Source organism: Aotus nancymaae, unplaced genomic scaffold (genome assembly GCF_030222135.1).
Source record: "Aotus nancymaae isolate 86718 unplaced genomic scaffold, 86718_ANA_hifiasm-v0.15.2.pri h1tg000115l, whole genome shotgun sequence".
NCBI lineage: Eukaryota > Metazoa > Chordata > Mammalia > Primates > Aotidae > Aotus > Aotus nancymaae.
This window is the reverse complement of record NW_026988530.1, coordinates 13,431,484-13,455,574: the sequence shown is the minus strand read 5'-3', so window position 1 is coordinate 13,455,574 and position 24,091 is coordinate 13,431,484. Positions and strand designations below refer to the sequence as shown.

Below are 24,091 nucleotides of genomic sequence, written 5' to 3'. Positions count from 1 at the left end.
ATGGGGAAACCCTGTCTATACTAAAAATACAAAAATTAGCCAGGCGTGGTGGCAGGCGCCTGTAATCCCAGCTACTCGGGAGTCTGAGGCAGGAGAATCACTTGAACCCGGGAGGCAGAGGTTGCAGTGAGCCGAGATAGCACCATTGCACTCCAGCCTGGGGAACAAGACCAAAACTCCCATCTAAAAACAAACAAACAAACAAAAACCCTTGGTCTCTATAGCCGTTATCTTAATGCAGATATTCCTTTGTACTAATAACAACTCTTTTTTTTGTTGTTAGAGACACTGGGTCCCGCTCTGCCACCCAGACTAATTTTTTGGATTTTTATTAGAAATGGGGGTTTCACTGTGTTGGCCAGGCTGGTCTCAAACTCCTGACCTCAGGTGATCCACCCGCCTCAGCCTCCCAAAGTGCTCGGATTACAGGCGTGAGCACCTGCACCCAGCTAAGAGCAACTAATTCCTAACTCCCCCTGTGTTTGGGGCCCAAGGTGGGTTTGCAGTTTGGAGTCTGCTGAGGTGAGCCTCTTCTCTAGGAGATGGGGGCTCCTTCCCTTCCTCCACGTCCCTTTTTTTTTTTTTTTTTTTTTTTTTGAGACAGAGTCTCCCTCTGTCACCCAGGCTGGAATGCGGTGATGTGATCTCAGCTCACTGCAACCTCTGCCTTCGGGCTTCAAATGATTCTCCTGCCTCAGCCTCCCAAGTAGCTGGGATCACAGGCATGTGCCATGATGCCCGGCTACATTTTGTATTTTTAGTAGAGACGGAGTTTCACCATGTTGGCCAGGCTTGTCTTGAACTCCTGACCTCAGGCCTCGGCCTCTGAAAGTGCTGGGATTACAGGCATGAGCCACTATGCCCTGCCCCTCTGGGTCCCATTTCTGAGAGGAGACCCCAGGTCCATCTGGAACATTCCTCAGATCTGAAACTGTCAACAGGCTAATTTAGTCCTTAAAAATCTTACAGAAAGCCAAGCACAGTGGCTCACGCCTGTAATCCCAGCACTATGGGAGGCCAAGATGGGTGGATCACCTGATGTCGGAAGTGGAAGACCAGCCTGACGAACATGGTGAAACCTCTGTCTACCAAACATACAAAAATTAGCTGGGCGTGGTTGCGTGTGCCTGTAATCTTAGCTACTTGGGAAGCTGAGGCAGGAGAATCGCCTGAACCTGAAGGCAGAGGTTGCAGTGAGCTGAGATTGCACCACTGCACTCCAGCCTGGGCAACAGAACAAGACTGTGTCTCAAAAAGAAAGAAAGAAAGAAAGAGGAAAAAAAAAAAAGTAGGAACAGAATGGCCATTCTCCTGCTGATGGGACAATATCCAGACTCAAATGTGGCTACAGAAGCCATCTTCCTCCTAACTGTTGAAAGCAGAGCTCTCCCATCAGAGAAGTAGCTTAGAGCCTGATTTATTTTAATTTAATTTAATTTAATTTAATTTTATAGAGACGGGTTTCTCCATGTTGGTTAGGTTGGTCTTGAACTCCCGACCTCAGGTGATCTGCCTACCTCGGCATCACAAAATGCTGGGATTACAGGTGTGCGCTACCACGCCTGGCCTTATTTTATTATTATTTTTTTAAATAAATTTTTTAGGGGCTTTCCGGCAAAACACGGAAAGGCTGCTAGACAAATTCTAAAAGAGCTGTAACACTTTTTGTTTTATTTTGAGACAGAATCTCACTCTGTCCCCCAGGCTGGAGTGCAGTGGTGCAATCTCGGCTCACTGCAACCTCCGCCTCCCAGGTTCAAGGCATTCTCCTGCCTCAGCTTCCCGAGTAGCAGGGTCTACAGGCGCCCACCACCACACCCGGCTAATTTTCCTACTTTTAGTAGAGACGGGGTTTCACCATGTTGGCCAGGCTGGTCTCGAACTCTTGACCTCGTGATCCACCCACCACGGCCTCCCAAGGTGCTGGGATGACAGGCGTGAGCCATGGCGTGGCCAGACCCTCCCGTTTAACGGTATGAGAGGGGAATGAAGAGGATGGCAGAGGACTGGCGATGTGTGTTATGAAGAGGATTTCTGTTTCCACTAGGTGGCGCTGTTGGCTTAGAAATACCACGCGCTGGTCAGAGCATGAACAAGTTTAGGTGAAATGACCGGGACGCAGGTGGAGTGGTTTTAAGGAGCAGAGTTTATTAGGCCAGAAAGAAGGAGGGGAGAAGAAAAGAGCTCCTGGCTACAGAGACATAGGGGGATGCTGATAACGAGAAACCCTGGCCAGGTGCGGTGCCTCATGCCTGTCATCCCAGCACTTTGGGAGGCTGAGGTGGGTAGATCACCTGAGGTCACGAGTTCAAGACCAGCCTGGACAACATGGTGCAAAACCTCATTTCTACTAAAAATACAAAAAAATGTAGCCTGGTGTGGTGGTGTGCGCCTGTAATCCCAGCTACTTGGGAGGGTGAGGCAGGAGGATCGCTCGAACCCAAGATCGCGCCACTGCACTCCAGCCTGGGCAGCACAGCGAGATGTCATCTCAAAACAGAACAAAACACAAAAACGTGTTTTCCATGTTGTTGTTTTTTTTCTTGAGACAGAGTCTCACTCCATCACCAGGCGCCAGACTGGAGTACAGTGTTGCGACCTTGGCTCACTGAAATTTCCGCCTCCCGGGTTCAAGCAGTTCTGCCTCAGCCTCCCGAGTAGCTGGGATAACAGGTGCCCACCACCAGGCCCAGCTAAGTTTTTTGTATTTTTAGTAGAGATGGGGTTTCACCATCTTGGCCAGGCTGGTCTCGATCTCTTGACCTCGTGATCTGCCCGCCTCGGCCTCCCAGAGTGCTGGGATGACAGGCGTGAGGCACCGTGCCTGGCCTTGTTTTCCTTGTTATATAAGCCTGGGAAACTTCATCAGATTTCCCACACCAGGGCTCAATACCCCAACAGATGGAGGCGGAGCCCCTGTGGGGGCCAGGCTGGGAGGTGCAGGACCTGGGCCCCTCCCAGGCAGTGCATTACGTGGCTCTGACACACCCAGAATTTAGGCCCCCATGCCTGGTAGACCCCACAGCTGGGAGACCCCACGGAATCACCTGTGGGGACCTTTTCACTGTCCTAGGCTGGAGGGTTTAACGTATGATCTCAGGGTGGGGGCTCCCCAGAAGGCAAGAGACATGCTGCAGTCACCCCAGGAAAGAGGCTTTGTGAACTCCTTGTTGGGGTGGGGTTTGCCCTGGGTGGCTCTGGACCTCTCTCTGTTTCTCTCTCTCTCTCTCTCTTTCAGTTCCATATGCATGGGAAAGAAAGAGAACTCTTCTGCTACACTGTTGGGTTCTGCAACCGGGGCCCTGCAAATTAAACTGTGGGAAGGAAAAAAAATTCCTCCTCAAAGTTTTGTTTCTTGTTTAAGAAAGATTCATAAATGTTAGGAATAATCGTTTTAAACACTTCCTTCAAAAGCCTTCTTGACTTTTTGCTAGAAGCCCTATCCTAAGCAGCTGTTAAGAGATGCCGTGCTCACAGGCACGTAGTACATTCTATGTCCTTGTATTTTAACAGAGATATCTGTGCTGGACGTGCTCACCGGCATGCCCCAGCTCTGCATGGCTTTCACCTGTTTAGAAAAGTTTTAAGTTATCAGCCAGTCGGGTTTTAGTTTAGATGTTGAGGTCTGGCTCCAGCCAACGGAGATGAGACACAGCAGTAAGGACGACCCCAAATGTGTCAGGGATAAATGTGTATGTTTTCCTTTGTTCGTTGTACTCTTCGTGCCACGATGGCTAGTGGGAGTACCCTTTCTGCAGGAACTTAGCTGATTTTTGCATTTTTAGTAGAGATGGGGTTTCAACATCTTGGCCAGGCTGGTCTTGAACTCCTAACTTCATGATCTGCCCACCTCGGCCTCCCAAAGTGCTAGGATAACAGACATGAGCCACTGTGCCTGCCAACAGCACAAATTTCACCACGGAAAACCTCTTTTCCTCTTCTTCTTCCTCAGGTTGCTTCCCGGGGTTCACCTCTGATGGTCGGGCAGGCGAGTGCTCCCAGCAGCTTCTGAGGCCTTCGCTTCAGAAATGAGAATGAGGACTGGATGTCGGCGCTGTGTCCCCAGCTCTGGGATGTGCCCCTCCACCACCTCTCCACCCCAGGTGAGGGTGGGAGGGGCAGGGGCTATTGCCCCTGTGTTCCCCAGTGGAGGTGCCCGCTGTAGGAGCAATCCTGGGTGTAGGGAAATCCCACAAAGCCTGCTGATGCGGACACATAATGTGCACAGTGCACACGTGTGTGTATACATACAAAGGCATGGGTGTGCACACGTGCACACCGGTACTCGTGTACACACAGGCATGCACACACATGCACAGGTGCACACATGTACATGCACACACGTATAAACGCACACAGGTATGTGCACACATGCACATAGGTACACATGCACACACACAGGTACATGTGCATAGAAGAATGCACACATATGAGCACACATGTATATACACAGTTGTGCACATATGCACACATATATACACGTACACATATGCACATAGGCATGAGTATCCACACATGCATGCAAGCACACATATGCATGCATGTGCTCATGTACATATGCACACATAAGTATGCACACGTGCACATAGGCACACATGGACATACGTATACACATGCACATAGGCATGAAACATGCACACATGCATACATATGTACATATACACAGGTACATGCACATGCACATAAGTACACAAGCACACACGTACATGTGCATACAATGAGCACATGTATGCACATGTATATATACACACATGCAGAGGCATGGATGTGCACACAAGCACACACATGCATGTATGTACTCATATGCACAGGTACACATGCACACATGTATACACACAGGCACATGTAAACAGGTATACACGTACATGTGCACACATACATAGCATGCACACACATAGGTATGCACAAACATGCATATGTGCACATAGGCACACACCCACACACACACATACACACATGCCCATGCATATACACACATACACATGTGTGTACTGTGTGGGTCTGTTCTCATGCTGCTAATAAAGGCATACCTGCAGCCAGGCATGGTGGATCCCAGCCTGTCATCCCAGCACTTTGGGAGGCTGAGGCGGGTGGATCACCTGAGGTCGGGAGTTCGAGACCAGCCTGATCAACATGGAGAAACCCTGTTTCTACTAAAAACACAAACTTAGCTAGGCGTGGTGGCCCATGCCTGTAATCCCAGCTACTCGGGAGACTGAGGCAGGAGAATCACTTGAACCCAGGACGCGGAGGTTGTGATGAGCCAAGATTGCCCCATTGCACTCCAGCCTGGTCAACAAGAGCAAAACTCCATCTCCAAATAATAATTCCTTATTCTCGCATTGCCACCCCAGTCTCAGTCAACCACAAATCCACATTGTGTCACTGTGTTTTTCTCTGTTCTCCACATTTTATGTTAATGTAATCTTAGGATATGTGGTCTTTCATATCTGGCTTCTTAACATCCTCAAGGTTCATCCACGTTGCAGCCTATGTCAGAGCCTCGTTCCTTTTTCATGGCTGAGTAATATTTCACAGCACGAGGGGACAACACTCTGTTTATCTACTCATCCGTCAACAGACACCTGGACTGTTTCCACGTTTTGGCTACAGCTGAAGGTGTGGTCCATCTGTGCAATGTTTAAGCTGGGGGCTTTAACCATAGGCATTGAGGGTCAGAAATTAGAAATACATTCAGGCCAGGCGCGGTGGCTGACACCTCTGATCCCAGCACTTTGGGAGGCCGAGGTGGGAGGATCACTTGAGCCCAGGAGTTTGAGACCAGCCTGGGCAACATAGTGAGACCCTATCTCTGCGAATATACTTGTATGTATTTATATATATATTTATATGTGTGTTTGTGTATATATATTTACATGTTATTTACATGTAGTTACATATGTATCTTCTTATTTATATATGTATATTTGCATATTATATGCATATATCATGCATATTTATATACACATACTTACATATTATGTGTATATATATTGCCATATTTACATACATATATTTATATGTGTATATAAATTCATATATATTTATATGCATGTATTTATATGTTATGAGTACATATATTCAAATATATTTATATACATATATTTAATATATTATATTTATATATATTTAAATATATACATATATTTAGGAACAGCTATGTTTCACAGGCAGGAAATGCTGGTGCCCAGCCCTTGATCAGACTGCACAAAGGTCCCCATAAAGGTCTGTGTTTCCTGTGGCCACCGTAATAAGTGACCACACGTTATGAGGCCACAAGCGACCGAAATTTACTCTCTCCCACCTCTGGATACAGGAGTCTGACATCAAGTTGTGGGCAGGGCCACACACCCTCCTGAGGCTCTGGTGGGAGGCTGCTCCCTCCGTCTCCCAGCTCCTAGGGGCTCCAGGTGTCCTGGGCTCGTGGCCCCATCACTCCAGCTCTGCGTCTATCTTCATGAGGTCTTCTCTGTGTCTCTGTTTCCTCCTGTTTTTTTTTTTGTTTTGAGACAGAGTCTTGCTCTGTCACCCAGGTTGCAGTGCAATGGTGTGATCTCAGCCCCCCGCAACCACCCCTTCCAGGGTTCAAGTGATTCTCCTGCCTCAGTCCCCTGAGTAGCTGGGACTGCAGGCACCCGCCACCACGTCCAGCGAATTTTTGTACTTTTAGTAGAGACGGAGTTTCACCATATTTGTCAGGATGGTCTCAATCTCTCGACCTTGTGATCCGCCTGCCTCGGTCTCCCAGAGTGCTGGGATTACAGGTGTGAGCCACTGCGCCCAGGCTATCTGTCTCTCAGATAGAGACCTGTGACTGGATTTGCGACGTGCTCTACTCAAGCATGACCTCACTTCAACTGAATGACATCCCAGGAGACCCTGTTTCCACACAGGTCTTGTCCTGAGGTTCCGGTGGACGTGAGTTTCTGGGGACAGCATCCGCCCAGCCCCGCCATGCCTGTGCCTGCGCTGTAAACATGATGCTGAGGGATGCACAGCGGGTGGCGGGGACGGGGCTGATGGGTGACGTGCCTGCGTGTGCTCTGCCCGCAGGGAGCTACGACACCGTGATGTACTGACTCAACAAGAAGTCACCCATTTCCCAGGAGGAGTCCCGGCTGCTGCAGCTGCTCAACAAGGCGTTCCGCTGCATCACGCGCACCGTGGTGCTGAAATGGTCCGTCACCCAGGTAGGCTCTGCACCGCATGATGCTGACGTGCTCCCTGTCCCAGGTAGGGACTGAGTGATGCTGAGGTGCTCACTCTCCCAGATAGGGTATGAGTGATGCTGACACAGTCCCTCTCCCAGTTAGGATGTGAGTGATGCTGAGATGCTCCCTCTCCCAGGTAGGGTGTCACTGATGCTGAGATACTCCCTGTCCCAGGTAGGGTGTCAGTGATGCTGAGATGCTCCCTGTCCCAGGTAGGGACTGAGTGATTCTGACACGGTCCCTCTCCCAGGTAGGGTGTGAATGATGGCTGACACAGTCCCTGTCCCAGGTAGGGTGTGAGTGATATTGAGATGCTCCCTGTTCCAGGTAGGGTGTGAGTGATGCTGAGATGCTCCCTCCCCCAGATAGGGTGTCACTGATGCTGAGATGCTCCCTGTCCCAAGTAGGGTGTGAGTGATGCTGACATGGTCCCTGTCCCAGGTAGGGTGTGAGTGATATTGAGATGCTCCCTGTTCCAGGTAGGGTGTCAGTGATGCTGAGATGCTCCCTGTCCCAGGTAGTGTCAGTGATGCTTAGATGCTCCCTGGCCCACGTAGGGTGTCAATGATGCTCAGATGCTCCCTGGCCCATGTAGGGTGTCAATGATGCTCAGATGCTCCCTGTTTCACGTAGGGTGTCAGTGATGCTGAGATGCTCCCTCTCCCATGTAGGGTGTCAGTGATGCTGACATGGTCCCTCTCCCATGTAGGGTGTCAATGATACTGAGGTGCTCCCTGTCCCAGGTAGGGACTGAGTGATGCTGACATGGTTCCTCTCCCAGGTAGGGTGCCAGTGATGCTGAGATGCTCCCTGTCACAGGTAGGGTGTCAGTGATGCTGAGATGCTCTCCATCCCAGGTAGAGTGTTAGCGATGCTCCCTGTCCCAGGTAGGTTGTTAGTGATGCTGACATAGTCCCTCTGCCAGGTAGGGTGTGAGTGGTGCTGACATTGTCCCTGTCCCAGGTAGGGACTGAGTGATGCTGAGGTGCTCACTCTCCCAGGTAGGGTGTCAGTGATGCTGAGATGCTCCCTCTCACAGGTAGGGTGTGAGTGATGCTGAGATGCTCCCTGACCCAGGTAGGGTGTCAGTGATGCTGACATGGTCCTTCTCCCAGGTAGGGTGTGAGTGATGCTGACATGATTTCTGTCCCAGGTATGGACTGAGTGATGCTGAGATGCTCACTCTCCCAGGAAGGGTGTTAGTGACGCTGACATGGGTAGGGTGTGAGTGATGCTGAGATGCTCCCTGTCCCGGGTAGGTTGTCAGCGATTCTGAGATGCTCCCTGTCACAGGTAGGGACTGAGTGATGCTGACATGGTCCCTCTTCCAGGTAGGGTGTGAGTCATGCTGACATGGTCCCTCTCCCAGGTAGGGTGTCAGTGATGCTGAGATGCTCCCTGTCCCAGGTAGGGTGTTAGTGATGCTGTGATGCTCCCTGTCCCAGGTCAAGACTGAGTGATGCTGACATGGTCCCTCTCCCAGGTAGGGTGTGAGTGATTCTGACATGGTCCCTCTCCCAGGTAGGATGTGAGTCATGCTGACATGGTCTCTCTTCCAGGGAGGGTGTCAGTGATGCTGACATGGTCCCTCTCCCAGGTAGGGTGTGAGTGTTGCCGATATTGTCATTACCCAGGTAGGGTCTGCACCCCGTGATGCTGAAATGCTCCGTCACTCAGGTAAGGTCTGAGTGAGTCCCCAGGAGCTCAAGAGGCAGAGTGTGGCCGCACATTTGCAGGGAGACAGGATTAAACACAGAACCTCTGCCTACCCAGAGCCCCCTCCCCGAAGGAAGAAGAGTGGGTCATCATGTTGCTACGTTGTATTACGTTAAGTTGTTTTTGAGATGGAGTTTCGCTGTGTGGCCCAGGCTGGAGTGTAGTGGCTCGATCTCAGCTCACTGCAACCTCTGCCTCCTGGGTTCAAGCAATTCTGTGCCTCAGCCTCCCAAGTAGCTGGGATTGCAGGCGTGTGCCACCACGCCCGGCTGATTTTTGTATTTTTTAGTAGAGACAGAGTTTCACCATCTTGCCCAGGCTGGTCTTGACATCCTGACCTCATGATCCACCAACCTCAGCCTCCCAAAGGTCCTTGGATTACAGACATGAGCCACGGCACCTGGCCTCTTTTCTTTCTTTCATTTATATTTGTTTATTTATTTTTCTTCTGAGATGGAGTATTGCTCCGTTCCCCAGGCGGGAGTGCAATGGCCCGATCTCAGCTCACTGTAACCTCCGCCTCCCAGGTTCAAGTGGTTCTCTCCTACGTCAGCCTCCTGAGTAGCTGGGACCACAGGTGCCCACCACCATGCCCACCTAGCATTCTTTTGGTATTTTTAGTAGAGATTGGGTTTTAGCATGTTGGCAAGGCTGATTTTGAACTCCTGACCTCAGGTGATCCACCCGCCTCGTCCTCCCAAAGTGCCAGGATTACAGATGTGAGCCACTGCACCCAGCCTGCGTTTATATTCTTGGGAATAGGGCCTTGTTCTGTTGTCCAGGCTGGAGTACTTGGTGCAATCAGAGCTCACTGCAGCCTCCACCTTCCCAGTTTACACGATCCTCCTGCCTCAGCCTCCTGAGTAGCTGGGATTATGGGCGTGTGCCATCATGCCTGGCTACCTTTCTTTAATTTTTAAATTTTTTTTTATACAGACAGAGTTTAGCTATGTTGCCCAGGCTGGTCTCGAACTCCTGACCTCAGGTGATCCTCCAACCTCGGCCTCCCAAAGTGCTAGGATTTACAGGCGTGAGTCATGGTACCCAGCCAGTTTTGGCTTTTTAAATTAATATTTTGTGTATAGGACATAGCACCACACTCTTTCAACTTTTTTGTCTCTTTTGGAGACGGAGTCTCTCTCTGTCAGCAGGCTGGAGTGCAATTGCTCACTACAACCTCCGCCTCCTGGGTTCAAGTGATTCTCCTGCCTCAGCCTCCCGAGTATCTGGAATTACAGGCATCCACCACCACACGTGATTGTTTTTTGTATTTTTGTAGAGACGGGGTTTCTTCATGTTGGCCAGGCTGGTCTTGAACTTCTGACCTCGTGATCCACCCACCTCAGCCTCCCAAAGTGCTGGGATTACAGGCCTGAGCCATCGCATCCAGCCCCTCTTTCACCTTTATATGTTAATAATTTTGCCACTCGTAGCCATGCATGGAGGTTCATGTCTGTAATCCCAGCACTTTGGGAGGCTGAGGCAGGTGGATCACCTGAGGTCAGAAGTTCAAGACCAGCCTGACCAACACGGCGAAACCCCGTCTCTATTAAAAATAGAAAAATTAGCCAGGCGTGGTGGCAGGTGCCTGTAATCCCAGCTACTCGGGAGGGTGAGGCAGGAGAATCGCTTGAACCTGGAGGGTGGAGGTTGCAGGGAGCCGAGATCATGCCACTGCAATCCAGCCTGGATGAGAGAGCGAGACTCCGTCTGAAGAAAATAAAAGAAACCAGCCTGTGCAATATGAGCTTTGAAGCCACGGCAACCAGCAGGGAGACGTGACAGCCCCTCTGCCCACAGGTGCTGGACATCACGGAGCAGCTGGATGCCGGCGTGCGGTACTTAGACCTGCAGATTGCCCTCATGCTGGACGGCTCTGAGAAGAACCTGCACTTTGTTCACATGGTATACACCATGGCACCGGTGGAGGTACGACCAGGCTGGGGGGATGCACGGGGAGCGCTCAGGAGGCGGCCGGCCTCCCACGGGGAACCAGACTGCCATAGGGACGGGAGGTTCCTGACCCTTAGTGGGATGACGATGTCAGCTTCAGGGCCAGACAAGAGACCAGGAGATGCTGACGCCTGCTGATCTGTTAGGAGCACTTATTTTTTTTTCTTTTGGAGATGGAGTCTGACTCTGTCACCCAGGGTGGAGTGCAGTGGCTCAATCTCGGCTCACGACAACCTCCGCCCACCAGGTTCAAGGGATTCTCCTGCCTCAGCCTACCAAGTACCCGGGATTACAGGCGCCCACCACCACACCCGGCTAATTTTCATATTTTCAGTGGAGACGGGGTTTCACCAGATTGGCCAGGCTGGTCTTGAACTCTTGACCTCAGGTGATCCACCCGCCTCAGCCTCTCAAAATGCTGGGATTACAGGCGTGAGCCACCACACCTGGGGTACGGGGGGTTCTCGACCAGTGTGAATTTCTTCATTTCTTTTTTTCTTTTTGTTTTCTTTCTATTTTGTTGAGACAGAGTCTTGCTCTGTCACCCAGGCTGGAGAGCAGTGGCGCAATCTCAGCTCACTGCAACGTCTTCCTTCCTGTTCAAGCAATTCTCCTGCCTCAGCCTCTGGAGTAGCTGGGATTATAAGCATGCACCGGGCTAATTTTTTGTATTTTTAGTAGAGATGGGTTTTTACAGTGTTAGCCAGGATGGTCTTGATCTCCTGATCTCGTGATCCATCCACCTCGGCCTCCCAAAGTCCTAGGATTATAGGCGTGAGCCACCGTACCTGGCTTACGGGGACTTCTGCACCAATGTGCGTTTCTGAGCTTGCATGGGTTCCTCCTGCATTTTTCACCAGTTACTTTGGCTAGCACTGGTCCCCCAGGCTTTGTCAGGCTGTCTGCACTTTTTTTTTTTTTTTTTTTTGAGACGGAGTCTTGCTCTGTCGCCCAGGCTGGAGAGCAATGGCGCCATCTCGGCTCACTGCAACCTCCGCCTCCCGGGTTCAAGCAATTCTTCTGCCTCAGCCTCCCGAGTAGCTGGGATTACAGGTGCCCGCCATCATGCCCAGCTAATTTTTGTATTTTTAATAGAGATGGGGTTTCACCAGCTTGGCCCAGCTGGTCTCGAACTGCTGAACTCAGAGGATCTGCCCGCCTCGGCCTCCCAAAGTGCCAGGATGACAGGTGTGAGCCTCCATGTCCAGCCCTCTTGGTCTTTTGCAGAATGGAGTCAGTTATCTCCCTGACCCCCGTCCAGGCTTTTTTCAGTGTGTTCTGTTCCTGGCTGCCAGAGGGACTTCTAAAATCTGAACATGAGAAGTCACTGTCCTAAGGCCTGCCTGTGGCTCCCTGTGACACCATGGCAGGCACCCAGAGGCCTCGGGGTGCAAAGGCATTGTCCCACACCATCCCCCTCACTTACTCTGCACCTGCGGTATCTGACTCATTCCCTGGAGTTTCCAGACGTCACAAGTCTGCATATGAAGTGGCTTCCAGTTGAGGTGTGCACAGACAAATGGACATGTGTGCAGAAACACAGACATGCCTGCATACACACACACACGTGCATATAGACAGGTGTCTGTGCAGAGACACGCTTGAAGACAGACACACATGTGCACACAGAATCAGGCAGAGAGACCAGGAGCTGAGGCTCACACCTGTGATCCCAGCACTTTGGGAGGCTGAGGCAGGTGGATCACCCCGGGGTGGGAGTTGAAGACCAGCCTGGCCAACATGGCGAAACCCCGTCTCTACTGAAAATACAAAAATTAGCCGGGCGGTGTGGCACGCACCTGTAGTCCCAGCTACTTGGGAGGCTGAGGCAAGAGAATAATTTGAACCTGGCTGGGGGAGGTTGCAGTGAGTGGAGATGGCGCCATTGCCCTCCAGCCTTGGCAACAGAGCAAGACTCCATCTCAAAAAAAAAAATGCAAAGACACCCACACAGACACACACATATTCATGTACACACACATGCATGCACACATGTACACACATCCACATGCTTGCTTTTTTTGAGACAGGGTCTTGCTCTGTCACCCAGGCTGGCATAGGGTGGTGTAATGGTAGCTCACTGCAGCCTCAGCCTCCTGGGCTGAAGCAATCTGCCTGCCTCAGCCTCCTGAGTAGCTGGGACTGCAGGCACACACCACCACACTGGGCTCGTTTTCCAGGTTTTTGTAGAGATGGGCTCTTGCCGTGTTACCCAGGTGGGTCTTGAGCTCCCGGGCTCATGCAGTCCTCCCACCTCTGGCCTCCCACAGTCCTCCCGCCTTGGCCTCCCACAGTGCTGGGATTGTAGGTGTGACCCCCAGCACCCAGACCAGCTCCCCCTTTCTCCACTTGCTCTGCCCCCTACGCTGGCCCCTTCCTGCCCTGCCCACCTCTTCCTTTCCCCGCCAGAGCTTGGTAGGGTTCCTGGACTTTTTGTTTTTTTGAGACAGTCTTTCTCTTTTGCCAGGCTGGGGTGCAATGGCGCCATCTCGGCTCACTGCAGCCTCTGCCTCCCATTTCAAGAGATTCTCCTGCCTCAGTCCCCCAAATAGCTGGGATTACAGGCACCAGCCACCACGCCCAGGTAATTTTTGTATTTTTATTAGAGAAGGTTTCACCATGTTGGCCAGGCTGGTCTCGAACTCCTGACCTCAGGTGATTCGCCTGCCTCGGCCTCCCAAAGTGCTGGGATGACAGGCATGAGCCACCGAGCCGGGCTGAGTTGGCTCACTGCAGCCTCCTGTTTGCAGGAGGATCCACCTGTCTAAGCTTACCAGCTACCTCTAGCTTGGACTAGAGGTGTGAACCACCACACCTAATTCTTTAATTCTTATTTTTTGTAGCCCTGTTGCCCAGGCTAATTTCAAACTCTTGGACTGAAGCCAATTCTCTGGGATCGGCCTCAGCCTCCTCGCAAAGCACTGGGATTGCCACTGTTCTGGCCTCATCTTTTCTCTTTTTTTGAGACAGAGTTTTGCTCTTTTGCCCAGGCTGGAGTGCAGTGGCTTGATCTCAGCTCACTGCAACCTCCGCCTCCTGGGTTCAAGCGATTCTCCTGCCTCGGCCTGCTGAGTAGCTGGAATTACAGGTGCATACCACCACGCCTGGCTAATTTTTGTATTTTTAGTAGAGACAGAGGTTTTGCCATGTTGGCCAGGATGGTCTTGAACTCCTGACCTTAGGTGATCTGTTCCCCCTCGGCCTTCTGAAGTGCTGGGATTACAGCTGTGAGCCAACGTGCCTGGCCGACATGGCTGGCTGCAGCCTCCACCTCCCAGGTTCAAGCAATTCTCTTGACTCAGCCTCCCAAGTAGCTGGGATTACAGGCGCCCACCCACCACACCCAGCTAATTTTTTTGAATGTTTTTAGTATAGACGGGGTTTCGCCATGTTGGCCAGGCTGGTCTTGAACTCCTGACCTCAGGTGATCCGCCCGCCTTGGCCTCCCAAAGCGCTGGAATGACAGGTGTGACCCATGGAGCCCAGCCTTCCCCGAGCTGTGGGACTCGTGAAGGACTCTGCCCCGCCCCCTCCCTCTCCCCAGGACACGCTCCCGGAGATCTCAGAGTGGCTGGAGCGGCACCCTCGTGAGGTGGTCATCCTGGCCTGCAGGAACTTCGAGGGGCTGAGTGAGGACCTGCACGAGTACCTGATCTCCTGCATCAAGACCATCTTTGGGGAGATGCTGTGTCCCCGCGGGGTGAGTGACGAGGGAGAAGGATGGCCACAGGTCTCTCCCAGGGCTGGGGGATCCTCATCCTCACCCTGCATTTGCTTACCTGGTACCCCCAGGTGTGGCTGCTGCCGTGATCCCTGCAGCAGGTGGAGTTTTGAACAACAGCAGCTCCCGGCTCTCCTGCAGGCCGACCTAGAGCTGGGGGTGGCTCCTAGTTGGAACTGCTTCCTGTGATGGGTTTAGAAATCTGCATAGCAGAGCCGGACATGGAGGCTCACACCTGTAATCCCAGCACTTTGGGAGGCTGAGGCGGGCGGAGTTCAAGACCAGACTGGTCAATACGGTGAAACCCTGTCTCTAAAAATACAAAAATTAGCCAGACATGGTGGCGGGTGCCTGTAATCCCAGCTACTTGGGAGGCTGAGGCAGAATTGCTTGAACCTGGGAGGTGGAGGTTGCAGTAAGCCTAGATCACACCACTGCACTCCAGCCTGGGTGACAGAGGGATACTCTGTCTCAAAAAAAAAGAAAGAAAGAAATTTCTTTCTATGTTGTAACTGTCACAGGGCTTTTTTTTCTCTAGTAGCCGTATAAGCACTGGTCTTGAGATAAGCAATATTAAAACATTTGCAGCTCATGGAACTCGAGACACAGGGTAACTCTGCCCCTGTTCCACAGCCATAAATAGAGCTTCGACTGGACAAGAGACTGATTTCAGTACATTTCTCCTGAGAAGAGACCACTGACCATGACCTTGTCCTGCCAATTTACGGAGGCTGTGCACTGTGTCTTTCTGCCCCTGCAGAAAGCCCTTTCAATGTACAGGGCCCAATTGTAATTCGCTTAGTTCTTAAGTCCTCGTCCTAAAACAAACATGAAATGCATGTGACAGGTGTGTTTGCCTATTACACATGAGAGCCTGCCCACCACTTGAATATCCATAGCTCCTTCTATAGGCTGCTGAGTGTGTACACTGGTCAATCCATTCACATGAGTTCATTTCTCCTCTTCCCCTCTCTTGAAGTGCCTGCTCACAGGCTCTGTGGGAGGCTTTGCTCCCCAGCCTGTTAAGATGGCCCTCCTGCAGCTTCAACCCTTTATCAGAAATAAAGTTTCCTTTCTAAGTTTATGAATTGGGTGATTCTTCAGTTGAAAGCACAAGTTGGTGGCAATATTACATATTAATTCTGTAAATGTCTGGAAGACAGGGGTGGACAGGGATAGGGTAAGAAATCCTGAGGTGGGGTGCACACCCCACACTTCCATGGAATTTCCCTCTGGATACTTTCGGGTTCACAAGACTCCAAACAGATTCCCTCATGGCTCTGTCACCAGAACTTTTCTCTGAAAAGCCCAGAACTTTATCCAGACAGATCCTACAGAGAAAAAATACTTTTCAAGATCTCTCTTCTATGTGAGCGGAAGGGATTCTCCTCCATCACAGACAGTTTCATCTTAGCCTTCCTGTGTCATGAGAAGGGGTACAATTAATAAAACAACTGGGGTGAGATTCAACAGAATAATCTGTGGATGCTGCAGCCAGGAGGGGGAGTAGAGGACGGAGGAGAATCAGCTGAACCACTGGAGACCCCTCATAAAGGGCGCAGCACAGAGAAGAAACAGCATGGAATTCAATTTCAAGAACATATCCTGCTCCCCTGCCCGTCATATCACCTCCTCACCAATACAATTAATCTGGATTAAAGAGAAAAGTGTGGCAATGAAGACTCTGCCTGAGTACTAGAACTTAGGGAAACCCAAGGCAGTGGGAGACAACGAGTCAAGGACAGTGAAGGGATCTAAAGCCTCTGAGACCAACAGCTTCAGGACCAAGGTCACGGCCCCTCCCTCAATGGCCTTAAATCTACCTCTCATGGGGCATCTGCAGGGTTCCCGAGTGAGAAGGGGCAAAAACAAGGTGAAGACACTTTCCAAATCTCCAGTAGTACTGAGCTTGCCTTAGCTCTGTTTGGAAAAACAAGACAACGACAACCACAAATATAACCAGGACTAAGCTCAGTTTTGGAAGCACTTTTTTTTTTTTTTTTTTTTTTTTTTTTTTTTTTTTTTTTTTTTTTTTGAGACAGGGTCTTGCTCTGTCACCCAGGCTTGAGTGCAGTGGTGCGATCTCAGCTCACTGCAACCTCCGCATCCCATGTTAAAGCAATTCTTGTGCCTCAGCCTCCTGAGTACCTGGGACTACAAGCATGTGCCACCACCCCTAGCTAATTTTTGTGTTTTTAGTAGAAACGGGATTTCACCATGTTAGCCAGGATGGTCGTGACCTCCTGACCTCACGATCCACCTGCTTCAGCCTCCCAAAGTACCAGAATTACAGGTGTGAGCCACCACACCTGGCCAGAAGCACATTTCATTGGCAGCACACTAGAAAGGATGGAAAATTTGAGGCTCATTACTGTGCAAATATGCCACTGTGAGTGTGTGTGAGGTGAGCTTTGAAACATAGGGTCCCCGATTAAAGTTAAAATCTGATGTGATTTTCTATCAAAGAATCCTAAAAAAAAAGTGGCTTCCTCCAAAATCCCCAACAGTTCCTGGACTCGCCATATGTCTGGACCGTATCGGTGCATCTGCAGCTCCAGCAAAGCTGTTTCCCTAATTCTAGTCCTCAGGCAGAGTCTGTGCATTGCCACACTTTTCTCTTTAATCCAGATTAATCGTACTGGTGAGGAGGTGATGTGTTGGGCAGGGGAGCAGTGTATTTTCTGGAAATTGAATTCCTTGCTTGCTGTGCTAAGGTGACCCTGTAGATTATGTTGGGTTTTCTAAAGTGGGTGTCCTATTTTAAGATGGGTGTGAGAAGCAATTGTTGTTACAGAAAGAGCATTCTGAGCCAGGGCACAGCCGCTTCATACTGGGCTTGAGATGCTGGGAGGAGAATTCTAGGGGAACCCAGACAGGAACTTCCCTGCAGGGCAGGAGCTGAGCTGCAGGGGGCGCTCAGCACACACCCAGCCCTGGGGCAGGTGCACAGTAGGAGAGGAGGGTTTTTTCCCTCTGGGATTGAATATTCCTTCTTTCAAAGCAATAATGATATAAAATTTCAATAAGAATTTAGCAAGTACTGATCTGTCTTTAGGTATTACCTTGTATATGCAGCCTATACCTAACCTAATAATTTAGTGCAAACCACACTTAAAAGGAGAAATGTGTAAGCCTCTCAAAGGTAATTATAGTTAGAAATTGAGGATGGTTTTATTCAATGGGTGGTACTATCGGGAGACACACTCATCCCAGAAGTCAGATGTGCAGAGGGCAAGGCCCAGGAAATGCTCAGGTTGTCAGTGTGGAACAAGGAATCACACTGAGGTGATTGTCCAACCTGATTGCTCAGGTTGTCCATAGGAACAAGGAATCACACTGAGGACCATGCCCTGTGAGACCCTGGGTTTCTGTGAGAGGGATTCTGTCTTCCTGGACTTCTGAGCATGCCAGAGGACAAATATCACGAAACAAAGTTCAGGGCAGGGAGCTCAGCATCCCACTGTGGCATGGTCCAGGTGCCACCTCTCTTCCTCAGGTTGGGGTGGCTTGAGCTATGAAATACCTGCCTCATGAATATGCAAATTCACTGGTGTCTACCGAGGTAAATACAGATCTGTCCTTGCCCGGAGAGAATCACACACCAACCACATCCCTCCCCTACAGAAACTCCACAGCACAGCACCTCACCATGGACTGGGCTGGAGGATCCTCCTCTTGGTGGCAGCAGCTACAGGTAAGAGAATCCTCAGTTCCAGGGCTGACATGGGAACTGGGTCCAGTCCAGAGAGATCTCATCCACTCCTGTGTCCTCTCCACAGGAGTCCACTCTGAAGTGCAGCTGGTGCAGTCTGGGGCTGAGGTGAAGAAGCCTGGGTCATCAGTGAGAGTCTCCTGCAAGGCTTCTGGATACAACTTCACTAACTACTACATGAGCTGGGTGCAACAGGCTCCTGGAAAAGGGCTTGAGTGGATGGGACATATTGATCCTGAAAATGGTGATACAATGTACACACAGAAGTTCCAGGGCAGAGTCACCATGACTGCAGACACGTCCACGAACACAGCCTACATGGAGCTGAGCAGCCTGTGATCTGAGGACACGGCCGTGTATTACTGTGCAAGATACATAGTGTGAAAACCACATCCTGAGAGTGTCAGAAACCCTGAGGGAGGAGGCAGCTATGCTGGGGCTGAAGAGTTGACAGGACGTGTGAGGTTTAAATGTGTTTAGAAAATGGGTTAAGTAATCGAGGGAAAGAAACAATAGAAAGATGCATATGTTCTAATTATATAGCAAACAGTATTTCAACTGTCACCCTATAAGTAACACTCACAGAGTGGGGAAAGGCAGCAATCAATCAAGGTGATGCAAACATCCCCCTGGAGGCTTCGTGGGGCATAGGTTTTAAAATCAAACGTATAAATCATTAGGAACAGGATTGCTGCATCACACGGTAAGACTAAATATAATTTATAAGAAGTGGCCAAATTTTCCCAGAGTGACATGACTTAGCCCCTCCTTTTACATTGAATTCATTTTATAGCAGTTTTAGGATCACAGCAGATCTGAGAAGCAGCAAATTTCCCGTGCACTCCTGCCCCACACATGCTCAGCCTTCCCTGCTATCAACACCCTGTGCCAGAGTCATAAAGCAGTTACAGCGGATGAATCTACACAGACACATTGGTTGTGTCCTTTTCTGGTGCTCCCTGGTACAGCAAGCCCCAGTTATCTTGAAGTACCCCAGATTCTTCATCTGGGTTACTGGGAATGATGCTAGGCAGAGGGACGGTGGGTGGGCCAATCCCCTTCACACTCTTTCCTCAAGGGTCCAAAAAATGCACATCGACTTGGGGATCCTCTTTCTCCTGGTTTTCTATGTCCCTTTCTGGAGGGTAAAGTCTCCAAGCATTTACAGTAGGGTTTCCCAACTCCCCAGCTGTGGATGCTTTAAGGTGTGCAGTGTGTTAGGGACTGGGCCGCACAGCAGGAGGTAAGTGGGGGTGGGGGAGCATCACTGACTGAGCTCTGCCTGCTGTCAGATCAGCTTTGAATTAGATTCTCCTAGGAGCCGTACTCTATTGTGAACTGTGCATGCAAGGGATCTAGGTTGAGCACTCCCTACCAGAATTTAATGCCTGATGAATGCAGGTGGAACAGGTTCATCCCGTAACCACCCACCATCATCATCCATGGAAAAATTGTCTTCGATGAAACTGTTCCCTGGTGCCACAAATGTTAGGAACCAATGGTGTAGAGGCAGGTCTGTGCGACTGAAAGGCCAGCAGCTTCTAGTGAATCCCATAATTAATGTCATTTAATGAGCAGTGGAGACTTTGTGAATAATTCCCTTCAGTTGGAGTCCAAACACTATAAGCTCCTGAGGGTGTTCCTGGATAAAGCCCTTTGTGCAGAAAATGCAAACACATGCATGGGATCCAGGCAGGAACAAAGCTTCCCTTACAAAGTGCTTTGACACCTGGAAGGAGCCTTCAGGTTTGGGCACTGGACCCCTTCCTTGCTGGTTGCACTTCAGCCAGAAGCCTCAGCCCGATTGGTCTTGCAGTGGGAGAGCCTGAGTGGGGTCACGGGTTACAAAAATGCCTGTCATCCTCCAGCTGAGCAAGGCCATCTGCCTGCTTGTCAGTGTCAAACCCATGAGGGGTGCCCTCTGGAAGATGACAAGATGCAAACAACTAATCAGAATCATTGAGTCCCTCAAGTTTAATTATTTTCCCAATGGGTGGTGATTTTGAACACAGAAGAATATTAACATTTGTTTTTGGTAAGATTTGTTGTTCTAGTGTCTAGAGAAAAGGTTTCCAAGGAGGAATCTGATATCGTCTTTCAAGTCTCAACCTCCATGTGATTACCTCAGTAAATATTCTCCCACACCCCTGACGAGGATAAGTCTCATATATGTCCTATAAACTACAAGTAGAATTCTAAGCACCCCCACTGACTGGATGGACTCTTTCTCTTCACCAAGGAGTTCCAGAGACACTTGAAAAACTAGCTCAGGCCATGTTAAAAACAGAGGATCAGAAATGCCTCATTATACACTCCTCCCTTTGGAATTCAAGCACAACTAACCAGCATTTTCATTAAAATGGAAGCACGAGGCTGAGAAAACAGATTATTTGTAGCAGTAACAGGCCAAATTCTAACCTGACTCAAGATTAGCCTCACATGACAGACAACAGGCCTTGAAATGTCTTTTAACCTAAAATGTATTTCTCTGACATATTTTAAAATCACCCTGCAGAGTTATTTTTTGTGAGAGAAATTTACATTCTGTAGAGAATCTCCTTTCGTTTGCAGGACCTTTTGTTACACTGAGATTAGCTGAGAGTCTAGCATCTTTTAAAGGTCTTAATAGAAATTATTTGCTGTTTATTGCCTCTAAGGGTGGCCACATAAGAGATTTCATCTACGTAATAAGAATCTTGTTCTCCAAAACTTGTTATCTTAACCCAGACCCTTTTTTTCCTACTGATTTCAGGTCTTTAGATAAAAACTTAATTCTTTGAATCAATCGCCAATCAGAAAGTATTTTAATTCACCTGAAGCTGTCATCCCCTCCCCACACTGCCTCACTTGTAGCTGTTTCCTCTTTATGGACCAAATCAACACATAACTCACATGTATTGGTTGATGTTTAAAGTCTCTCCAAGACATTAAATTGAAGCTGCAATGAAACCACTTTGGGCACGTGTTCTCAAGATCTTCTGGGGCTGTGTCCCAGGGCATGGTCCTCACATTTGACTCAAAATAAATCTCTCTAAATACTCTGCAAATGTGGCATTTTTATCAATAGTTCTCATAGAACCTACTCTGTGGTCTGTGTTACATTCACAAGCATGATATCAATAAAGTATTAGTTATTAAAAATAAACACATATTGGCACTATCTTGTGAAGTTACACGTAGACTAACTACAGGATCAAGTGTAAATGTTTCAAAAGTATTTACACAAGTTATTTTAAAATTTACGTTCCACAGATGTTTCTCTCAGATTCCTTATGTCAGCTAATTGTTTTATAATTTTTGTAGATGATTATACCCTACTTCTTCTAGGCATTTATTGTAGAAAGCTGTGTGAAACTAGTCAGCCCTACATTTGAAAGTCATTTCTGCGGTGGCTGCCAGAATTGAACTGCATTTCCTCTGGAGCCACCAGACATTCATATTCCTCCAGTGACACCTTAGTTTTGTTTCCTGCTTGGCTTTGGGCCTTTCTCTTGTGCTATCCAGAGAAACTCTGTCTTTCAGATCCCCCAGGTCATGCCAGAGCCACGTGGACCTGACAGTTGTCAGTGAGGTGGGAAGCGTTGCACTGAATGGGCACTCTCTGTCCTTCGGAGGGGGCCATACTCCAGGCAGACATCACAGTCCCAGCTCAGGGTGTGTCCTTCCAAGTATCCCTGCCCCTCCTGCAGGAGCAATGCTGATCCATGCGTCTTCCTCCCTTTCCTGGATAGAGGGTCTCCTTGTTTTTTCCCAGATTTTCTTCCAGCAGCCACTAAGTCTTACCACTGATGTCTTCAGCTGCCTCCTTTCTGCCCTTGCCAGCAGATGAGGCTGCTATTCCTGAGGAAATGAGAGGAGGCGGGAGAGGAGGCTGTCATTCCTAAGAGAATGGACAGAGCTTTGGAGTTTTTCTTTCTTCTATCCCAGTTTCTATGAGTTCCTCCAGTGCCAGCAACACAGAGGTGTTAGCATCTTTGCCCCTGCATGTGGATTCTTTGGTAATGTAGTGGTGGCAAGGGAGGTGGGTCTGGATGCATTTCAGCCACAGCTGCTGTCCATTTTCCCACACAGAAGCATCTCAGGAGGTAGAGGGTGGAGATTTTTGTGAGGTATCCTCAATCCTGGGAGAAAAGCTTTCTTTATTATACTGAGTTTTAAGTAATCCAGTACATATGTCTAATTTAATCTTGCATTAGCTTATATGACATTTGCTGGCCTCTGCCCTAGATAAGGTCATATTCTCCTCCTGTTTCTTCCTGCAAGTCACTGACTTTGGGAAGATGTAAGGTCATTTGTTTCTCCTATAACACCAACAATCTAATGTATTAAAGAAAAGGTGCTACTTTGCAGCTCAATGATGTCAGTTGTTGTAAAAATAACATAGTTTTATTGGATACCTATGTCTCCATGGGTAAAAAATTATATGTAATATTCAGAAACTAGAAATAACAAAAATATTAGAGAGCTCTACAATAGTAGGAGTATACTCATTAACTGGAATCCTGTTCCTCATTAGAATCAACACATTTTTTTATACACAACCAAAGTACAGACTCACGAGTAATTACACTGAGGAAGAAGCCACACAAATGAAATTGAAGCTTCAAGATTTCACCTTAACAAAATCTTGAAAAATAGATCTAAAGTAACAAAGATGAAAGATTGACTCAGTATGGTGAGAGGAAAACCACTGAGATGCAGGAATTAGAGGAACAGACGGAAGCTTTTAAGTGTAATTCATTGGTATCTTGATTGTTATATTGGATGCACAGGTGAGCACATGTGAAATGACTGTTTCCTTTGGAGACATGGTCTTGATCTGTCATCCAAGCTGGAGCCCAGTGGTGAGATCATAGCTCTCTGCACCCTCAGACCCTGGGTCTGCAGCAATCCTCCTCCCTCTTCCCTGCATAGCTGGGACCACAGGTGTGTGCCACCATGCTCAGCTTCAGTGCTTATTCAACTGCATACATTAATTATGCAATATTTATCATAATGCAATAATGCCTCAATAACGGTATTACCAATAAGTGGATGGGTAATTTGTTAAAGATTGATAGAAAGATGGACACCAGTATAAGAAATGTATGACACTCAAGAAAATGAAACTGTAGGAAACGTGCTTTTCTTTACATTTGTTAGGTAATCACAACAGTGAATACACATCACACCATGTTCTCATTACAAAGAAAAGGTTCTGCAAACCTCACTAGGTGCCACCCACTGTGTGCTGGGCTTGGTTCAGGGAGAAGTCAGGTCCAGTGGTGAGAAGCACAGGCCCAGACACCCAGGCTCACTCTGAACAAATGTGAGCTCTGGGGACATTGTACAACCCATCTGTGCTTTTCCTGGTAATTTTTCATCTTTAACATGGAAATAACAGTGACACTACACGTCATGATTTCTCTGCATATGTAAAAATAAATGATGATTGGTGCTAACTTTAAATATATGTGGGGTACCTCAAAACTGTTTTAAAATAAAAATTACAAAATTATAACTTTTATAGGTTTTCAGGCTTTATCACAGAGCAAAGTTACAATAAGAAACCACAATTTCCAAATGCATATCACAAATCAGTATCACAGATCTCCCCCAGGATACTGTCCTGTGCTCTGAGCCCCACTCTGTCCTCAGGCCTCTCAGCCCACAGCTTGCTATATAGCAGGAGACATGCAAATAGAGCCCTCCCTCTGCTGATGAAAACCAGCCCAGCCCTGGCCCTGCAGCTCTGGGAGAGGAGCCCAGCCCTGGGATTTTCAAGTGTTTCCATTTGGT

General features: G+C 48.9%; 1 protein-coding gene, 1 non-coding gene and 1 gene segment (V, D, J or C); 2 read left to right on the top strand and 1 right to left on the bottom strand.

The window, feature by feature from the left end:
- LOC135272575 (isoleucine--tRNA ligase, cytoplasmic-like) overlaps nt 1-14,486 on the top strand; it is a 38,051-nt gene extending 23,565 nt beyond the window's left edge. The window contains exons 10-13 of the mRNA XM_064370997.1: nt 3,953-4,103; nt 7,054-7,190; nt 10,728-10,856; nt 14,425-14,486. Coding sequence (XP_064227067.1) covers nt 3,953-4,032 — 80 coding nt within the window. The 3' untranslated portion in view covers nt 4,033-4,103; nt 7,054-7,190; nt 10,728-10,856; nt 14,425-14,486. The remainder of the gene's footprint in view (nt 1-3,952; nt 4,104-7,053; nt 7,191-10,727; nt 10,857-14,424) is intronic.
- LOC135272593 (U7 small nuclear RNA) lies at nt 1,603-1,664 on the bottom strand. The gene has a single exon (XR_010340614.1). It is a non-coding gene; the product is annotated as a U7 small nuclear RNA (small nuclear RNA).
- A 6-nt stretch (nt 14,487-14,492) lies between the features above and the next one.
- Nucleotides 14,493-19,413, top strand: LOC135272576 (immunoglobulin heavy variable 1-69-2-like). The segment is given in 3 exon segments: nt 14,493-14,580; nt 18,226-18,295; nt 18,381-19,413. Coding segments are annotated over 3 exon segments (360 nt in total).
- The last annotated feature ends 4,678 nt before the right edge of the window (nt 19,414-24,091 follow it).